Source organism: Dasypus novemcinctus, chromosome 2, assembly GCF_030445035.2.
Source record: "Dasypus novemcinctus isolate mDasNov1 chromosome 2, mDasNov1.1.hap2, whole genome shotgun sequence".
Taxonomy (NCBI): domain Eukaryota; kingdom Metazoa; phylum Chordata; class Mammalia; order Cingulata; family Dasypodidae; genus Dasypus; species Dasypus novemcinctus.
The window spans coordinates 155,815,285-155,824,074 of NC_080674.1; the positions used below are offsets into that span (position 1 = coordinate 155,815,285).

The 8,790-nt window shown below is 38.8% G+C and overlaps 1 protein-coding gene across 2 annotated transcripts in view; it reads right to left on the reverse strand.

Annotated features, from left to right (window-relative positions):
* PPP2R2B (protein phosphatase 2 regulatory subunit Bbeta) overlaps positions 1-5,555 on the reverse strand; it is a 497,691-nt gene extending 492,136 nt beyond the window's left edge. Inside the window, exons 1-2 of one of the 2 annotated variants that reach the window (XM_058280410.1) lie at positions 5,377-5,555; positions 5,179-5,256 (exon numbers count right to left, since the gene is read on the reverse strand). In XM_058280410.1, the coding sequence (XP_058136393.1) occupies positions 5,179-5,256; positions 5,377-5,479 (181 nt within the window). In that variant the 5' untranslated portion in view covers positions 5,480-5,555. The remainder of the gene's footprint in view (positions 1-5,178; positions 5,257-5,376) is intronic. The other variant, XM_071210511.1, reaches the window with a different exon arrangement.
* Between the last annotated feature and the right edge of the window lie 3,235 nt (positions 5,556-8,790).

Sequence of the window (8,790 nt, forward strand, 5' to 3'; positions counted from 1 at the left end):
ACCCTCCCCAAGTGAGTCATAAGCATGGTAAGATGATATCACTTAATGACCTGTCTAAAGTGACTATACTGGGTAGCTGAACCAAGCTTAAATTTAGAGATAAACACACTTCAAATCAGTGCTTGATTAATAACCACACATTGATGGCTTGGGGTTGTTAATCCAGAAAGCACCTGTCTAAAATGATAGGATCTCTTCTTCCTGAAATGGGGATTCTTATCACAGGAGATTACACCTTATATCTAGGAATAGGAGCTGAGAGGCAAGTAAGGTTTTTAAATCTTTTAGGCAAAGATCTGTGGGGTGAATTTACTATCATCCTGTGGCATTTATGCTGCATAAACATCCAAGAAAGGTTACTTGTCAATCACTGACTTCTTACTCTGAAATGAGAAGGTCACAAGTGCTTTGAGACAATCAGCATTTTTCCTTTATTTCTTTCCTTTTTTCTTGGTTATAACAGTCATTATCAAACAAAGGATGCTGGAAAAACCATGTCTATTATACCTCCATTTCTCAAACATCAGTGCAATGATGAACCATTCTTCCAAATGTCTTAGGTAAAGGACTCCTCTTTGCTAGAAAACCATTCACAATTATTGGCTTTTACTTGCAGGTATATGGAATGTGCCTCACACAGGCAGTCAAATTGATGTTTTTCTCTCATTAGAAAACTAAATCAATAGACTGCCTCATCCTTCCCTCTATGTGAGTGATATCTTCAGAGGGAGGGGAAGGAAAGAAGGTTAAGCCCATGTAGTGAAACAAAATAAATAAAATGGTTATTTCCCGTGAGTTAGATGGAATAACTCGTATTGGCAGATATCAAAGGACTTTAGAATAAGAAACAAAGAAAAGACCTAGAAATGAAGCAACAGGAAGAGAACCATTTCCCTACAGCTGGAAAAAAATGGAAATCCCACCAGATAATTCTGAGGTCTTCTCATGCACAGAATTATACATCAAATCTCAAGAAATTGTCTGATGTCCAGAGTGGGCAATTTCCAGCACGTAAAATGAATCAATGATGAAATGGTGAAATTGCATGAGAAGAAATCATATATTATATGAAATGTTCATACTAGACAAATCAAATAAAAGAATCACACATGGTGAATCAGAACTTACCAGTGTGTTTTCCAAGAATTAAACTAAGCAAAAAGTGCTTAGATGGTATCCTAACCAATAGGAAATGGTGAAAGTTTCAGGTCATCTCTGAATCTCTCTCTCCAAAAAGCCACAATCGTATATCCTTCTGTTTTAGCATCTATACGAGGAAATCTAATAGCTTTCTTACACTTAATATGCTTAAAATAAAGCTCATGATTTTCCTTCCTAAATGTATATTTCCTTTCCTGGTTGTCCAGTCTCAATAATTGGCATCCATCAATGACCTCTTTTAGTTTGCCAAAGTGTTGCTGATGTGAAATACCAAAAATGGACTGGCTTTTATAAAGGAAATTTATTTGGGAGTAAAAGCCTACAGTTCCAAAGCCATGAAATGTCTAAATCAAGGCATTGTCAGAGATGCTTTCTCACCAAATTCGGCTACTGTTGATCTTGGTGTCATGCCATGTGGCCATCAGGCATATGGCAGGGCTCATTTCCTGAGCCTTGAGCTGCTCCATGGGCTCAGCCCCTCAGTGGCCTCTTTCTGTGCCTCTGTGCTCTGCTGGTTCTAGATTCTGCGACTTCTCTCAGCCTGTCAGGGCATCTCTGTTTTCCTGCAGCCATCTTTCTCACATGGCAGGATCAACATAATAGGCAGTTCCCTTTTTCTGTGTGTGTCTGTCTCTTTCTGTGTCTCTGTTTCTAGCAGACCCTGCAAAAGGGTAGAGACTCAACTGAGCCATGCTTCACTCCCAAGCAGAAGGGTCTCACACCCACAGGAATGAATTAGTTCAAAAACATAATCTTTCTTTTTTTGGGATTCAGAAAAGAATTTCAAACTGTCACATGACCCAATTGCTCGAGACCAAAACCTGGGAGTGCTCTTAATCCCTTACCTTCCTTCATCCTTAAAATCCAGTCCATTACTTCCAAAATAGATCTTGAAAATTTTCTATGTGCTAAGTTGTTTAAAATTGCTGTTTAATATTCTTATAACAGTTCTTTAAAGTAGATTTTATTATACCAATAGGACCAGTATTTAGATCGTTACAAAATACTTAAAAAGTATTACCTTCTATTATAGTATAAAGGTAGTACTGGGACTAGGTAAAGTGCCAACAATATCAGTAATCAAGATAAATACTATTTTAATGCAATATTTTTAGAACTCAGAAAATATCAAGAAAACAGAAAATGTTCAATAATTATGATTAGTTACTATGATTATATCATTGGAACACATTTTTAAAGGAAGAATTCCTTTGTCAATTTTATGTGGTCCTATTTTAAGACTTTTTAATTTAAACTATCAATTGTCCTTTAGAGAGATGCTAGTGACTTACTCACCAGCAATCAGCAATGTATAAGATTGCCCATTTCCCAAATTCTCCAATTTAAAACATTAATATATAATACATAAAATAAATAAATTTTTATAGGTATTTCATCCACCTAATCCTTAGAACTATCCTAATGAGTACCTATATTATTATCCCAATTTGCAGATGAGGAAAACGGAGCACAAAGAGATTAAATATCTTGGCCAAGGTTGGTAGAACTGGGAAGGAAATGCCACAATAGGAATAAGTGAAGTGAAAGTGAAAACTTGAGTGATTTTTTTACCTGACTTTGATCAGTGTTGAAGACTAACTTGGGTAGATCAGGGCAATTAAAAAAATGAAGCTGCTTTTTTCTAGTAGTAAGTGAAAGTCATTCATTAATCCACTCAACACATATTCAGCTGCCATTGAGGCAGTATTAGTGCAGGTTTAAGTGACATCCAAGATGTGCTGGAAAGGAAACCTAGAGGTGAGGGGCAGTGTGTTAGCCACCGACCTGATTCTCCTTTTAAAAGACATTTCTCCCTTGATTTAACATTGTGAAATAGATTTTCCAGATGAAAGTCTGCAATGACTATCATTCTGACTCTGACTCCATGACCCAATTAACAGTTAGTACATGCAAGTTCCTTATTTATCATATTCAATAAACATTTGGACCATTGTTTTCAGTTCACCTGCATCAATGAAGGTCATCTAAGGGCATAGATGAATAATGCAAATTCCAGGGCCTCATCCCAAAGCTACTAAATCAGAAATCTGTCTTTGAAACAATGGTGAGTGAGCAAGGCTTTGGAGTCCCATGGACAGTGTTTGAAACCTCACTCAACTATTTATTAGCTGTGGGGCCTTTGGCAAAGAACTGCATCTTAAAAAACAACAACAACAACAACAACAAAAAAAACAACTTCAATATCCTCACAGGTAAAGTAGGAATAAAACTGCCTGTCTCAAGGTTTTGACAAGGATTACACTAGAATGAGGGCTTAATAATAATATATATATAATAGTAGCTTACAAATACTGAGTTCTTAAAGTGTCAAATGCTGTACCTGCATCATGTTATTAACTTGTCTAAAGCACATAGTAGAGCCCTCCCCTCATAGTAAGTCCTCAATTGATATGTTATACTTAGAGCGGACACAGAAAACTTGTAAATAGTCGGAAGTCAGTCAGAATGATAAGATTTAAGTCCAGAGTCTGAGAATAATGGTTAACTTAAAACAACCCACCTAGCCTGGGGAACGCAAATGCCAGTACCCTACATCAGAATCATCTGGCTGAATTCCTCAAAACATATTTTATCAGCCTGATTCTCTAAACTCTAACTTAGTACTTCTTGGGGGACAATGGAGTCTATTGTTTAAAAAGCACCTCAGATGATGTTGATGCAAAACCAAGATTTAAAACAACTGATTAAGTTGATCTTGAGTTTGTTCAAGACCTATTAGGTTAGGGACTAGGTTATTTTTCCACCTTTTCTGTTTTATCCCTAATATCTAGCACAGTGCTACCAAATAGAAGATGCTCAAAAATATTTGCTAATTAGCTGAGTGTAAAATGGGTCCATTAATACCTCCTGTGTCTACCACATATGTGCTTTAGGAAAATTGTTTGTTAGTCTCCACTTACAGGTGCCTCAAAAAACTAGTAGATGTTACCCAAAGTGTAATTTTATAGTTTTATTCATTAACTTACTTTAGGGTGCCTACCTTAACCCTTGAAACATTATTCATTTGGCTTCTGGGTGCCCACCATTAGATTAAGTCTCTAAAAATGGGTTACAGCAAGGTTGCAAATAAAATACTTCCTCCAAATGACTCAAAATAATTTTTATTCAAATTATATTTTACTCAGAATTAAAATGCTAGGATGACCCCAAAGTCCACATATGTTCATGAATGTTAGTTTCCTTATGAAAGTTCAACCCTGTAAACTGTTCACTACTTCATCCATTAAATTTGGTCTTAGACCTCATATCTTTGCCAACCATCAATGCAAGAAAATATGTTTCAGGCAACACTACAGCAATCTGCCAGAGCAGCTAAACCTTGATTTAAAATACCCAGAAGTGCTATTCTAGTTCCTTCTGATTGCTTATCATTTAGCTCTTCTGAAATGCAGGTAGACATCCTTTGGGAGAGTCATGGAGGTTTCCAGGCTCAGCTTATTACGGGAGGAAAATGAAGAGAATTAACAAAAAGTTCCTTAGGAAGAGGAAAACTAATGCATTATCTCAGGTAAAGGGTCCTGGAATAGAAAAATCTCCTGAGAACCAGAAAGGCCAATATATACTGATATTGGGACCCATAAGCTGTATGACTAAAGTTTAATTCTTAATTCTCCCTACGTGCTTCATGCGTAGAAGGAATCTTCAACCTAGAACTGAACGATGAGATTAATAGCAGATAACTTGAAATGTTTGGCTCAGAATTTTACAGAGCCGACAGATCATCCTGAAATGAGACTTGCCTAGTTTAGCCTCTCTCTCTGTAAACCTATTTCACTGAAAGTGCATTTTAGTGAAGCCTCATTGGTGGAAATAAAATAAGCTTCACCATAGAAAAGGAGGTAGAAAGAAATGATTAAATCCATTTCTGGTTCAGAGCACTCTTCTGGAATATGTGGAGACTTAACATTCATGGAAGCAAGGATGAAAGTTTACAAAGCTGGAAGCAGCACAAACCCTCAGGAGGCAAGGTAAAGATAACGTGGAGCTTTTTCCTACCTTCTGTGGTTCCAATCTCCATAGTGCCTTTTAGTTGACTGAAGCACCATAGTGTGTCCTGGGTGAGAGTCCCAATTCCTGAAAGCAACACAAGGAAACATTCGAGGTTAGGTAAGAGTTCCCACTTGTTCTTAAAAGGCCAACAAGAAAATATGTACACAGTGTAATCGACGCATTTCTAAAAGGAGATTTGCACACCAGGTATCATGTTGTTGGTGAAGACACCCCAGTTAGTCCCGGGAGGATGGTCCGTCTGCAGGCACCACGTCCTGCTGTGAATCGCTGCTCTGTCTCTTCCCATCTAACCATGCCAGGACTATTCTGAACTGGAGCAATTGGAGTTCGTCCCTTCTCAGCCCCTGGCAGCATCCTCAAGCAGTTACGAAGGGCCTGCAGTCACACCCTGTGTGACTGCCCCTTTTCATAGGAATACTAATGCTTTCGATTGTTTTCTTTCTGTAGTGGTAGGGAATGAAAAGAGGCAGTTCCTTAGAGGGCAAAGAGGAAAAGAAAAGCAACTTTAAAAACAAACCAAAAATCTGGGTTTCATAGCTTGTGTGGTTGAACGGCCAGGAAGGGGTCAGACATCCAAAGAATTTTCATCTCTCCAGTTTGCTCCTTGACTATTTGCCAAGGTCTGAGCTGGACTGGAGAGTAGGGAAAGAAAAGAAGGTCGGAGCTGAGGGATGGGGTGGGGCCAGCACAAAATGGGGGTGTCAGTTTCTGATAAACATGGCCTGTTTAGTTCCTATGGAGATTTGTGTTTCAAATTCCAGTTGAACATTAAATTTTCTGATCCTCAGGCTTGTTGTGACTTCCGGTTCCTGCTAATTTACGAATTCAAGTCAAAAGGTTCCTTTCAAAGCGCTTCTGGATGGTGCTGCTGCCAGTTTGCTCCTCAACAGCATGAATGTCCCCTTCAATTCTACCAGGTTTTAACATTCAGGGTGATATTATATAGTCAGGTTTTAGGAGAGGATGTGAATTTAAGAATGACTAAATTCAGTAGGAAAAAAAGCAGATCAAAACCAAACTGACCTTTTACAAATGTAAACAGAACTGAGAAGTCATCCGCATTGTCAGCAACAAATTTTTATTGAACTCCTATATGGAAACATGCATTTACTCAGCCACATGAGACGAGACTTGTTCCACATACACTTTTCTCACTGTCGTTGACTGTGATGGAAGCAACATAAGGCCATCACTTTGCAGTTAGATAGGGTTTTTGTGTTGGTTCTGATCTGGATAAGTTTCTAAATATGATGAGATTTTGATTCCTCATTTTTAAAATGGCATAAACTCAGTTGTTTGGAATATTAAATGTGCTGAGCAGAGTGCTCATCAAACACCTTAATAAAGGTGGCAAATATTTAAAAATATTTAGTAGTAAAAAAAGAATATTAGTTGAGAAAGTTCGGTGAACACTTTACATGGAATATCTTCATTCTCACACAATTCTATAAGGGTAATATTATCAGCCCATCTTACAGGTGAAGAAACTGAGGCTCATGAAGCGTTGGTAACTTGCTAACAGCCAGACCTAGGATATGGCAGAGCTGGGATTTCAATCCAAGTTGTCTGAATCCCAATATTCTCCATGTGTGTGGGTCAGCCTGCCCATTAAATTCCAATATTCCCAGTGTGCAAGGGTCAGCCTCACCATTTAACTGTTAGGGCTGTCAGGTTCAGAGAGTGGTTTCACAGTTTAAGCTAGAGTCTCATTGGAAGGCTGAGCTGTAATGCCATTCCAAATGCTAAGTGTTGAAATATCAACGTCTCCTCTAAGACCACATGGGACTAAATCTTCATCACCTGGGAGGAGAGACAGACAGCATTTTGCAGCATTTATTAGGGTCCTGCAAAATCACACCCACAGGCCTATTCCTGATCCTTTATTGTGCTTCCACCTCAGGCCCTGGATTTCAGCAGCGGATACCCTTTTTTAATAGGTTCTTAGTTTTGCCTGTGTCAATTCACAGGTGTGATGGTTTGAATTATGTGCCCCAACAAAGCCATGGTCTGAAATCCTGTGGGTGTGAATAGGGCCCTTTGAAGATATATTATCAGTTAAGGTGTGACCAAACTGAATGAAGGCAGGCCTTAATTTGTATGACTGGAGGCCTGATTAAGAGAGAAAATTCGGCTCTCTGCCTAGAGGAGACCACACCAAATCTTGGTGTGTATTTCCATCTTTCTCTTCCATTTTTCAGCAAACTCTGTTCTTTCCCCCATTTCCCAATAAATTCTTTTTACTGGCCTAATTTTTAAAAAAAGCAAAAAAAAAAAAAAAAAAAGGAAATTCAGGGTCAGGTAGAGAAGCTAGAAGCCAGAAGTCAAGGGGAAGTGGAAGTTGAGACCAAGATTAGTAGCAAGCCAGTACCAGAACACTACAGACTTTGGACAGAAAGCATGGGCTTGTTGATGCTTTGATTTTAGACTTTCGGTCCTGTAAACTTTGAGCCAAGATTCCTATTATTAAGCCAACTCTTTGTGGGGCATATGCCACAGCAGCCTGGTGAACCAAGATACCAGGTTTTTCCCTATTTTTTGTCTTGGCACAGTTCCCCTATCCTTGGGCTTAACTCTGGATGTAGACTCAGAAACTGCCATCACAAAACATGTACCTTAAAGCAAGCAGATGTTTACCACTCTGAGGTAGGTACATGTACACACAAACATCAACACACACATCATGGCAGATTTAAATATGAGCCTGTGTATATGTATTCATATTACTTCAGGGCATTTTATTTTTCAAGTTCTTGCTTAAGTGAGAAATCAACTTATTTCACACCTGAAGAAATTGTCATAATGAGTTACTGACTTGTTGAGAGTCACAGAGCAAGGACTCATGTGACCTATCCACACACCAGTGACAGTTCCTGATGATTATCCATAGGTAGGGTTGCCCATGCCAGTGAGCTCAGTTGACAGTGCTTGGTTAATTGGTGTGAGGAGTCAAGGCAGCCAAGGTTAGTGTTGCTTTTCTTGTCCAGGGCAGGATTTGATTGGACAGTTTCTGTCTTACACCATTACCATCACATCACCACATAATGCCATTAATGATGCAAAGAGAGTTTGAACCATGCCATCTCTACTCTAAAAGTGGTAAAAAGGAGCTGAAAACATAATGCCTAGATGGCTTAGGCTATGAAACATCCTGTACAGGTGTATGATATTTAAAAGAGCTGAAACTTGATTTGAGTCAGTGATCAAAACTGGTGGGAATGGTGGAAGCTGGAGGACTCAGGCATTGTCTGGAATGGGGCATAGAGCAGGGGTTCTTAACCTTTTTTGTTCCATGGACCCCTTTAACAGTCAGGTAAAAACCACAGACCCCTTACTAAGTCTACACTATACTGTGCATTATTTAATAAATATATCACGCCCACACCAACACATCCCCACAAGAATAATGTTTCTGTGAATTTTCAATTCAAGCTTCCAGACCCCCTGAAATCTTTCCATGGACCATTCGGGGGATCTGTGGGCCCCTGGTTAAGAACCCTTGCCATAGAGGATTTCAACCCAGTGTTGTTATATTGGCTGCATATTTTTAGAAGATGTCAGAAATTTGGATTATTACATGAAACCTCTGAATTTTTAAAT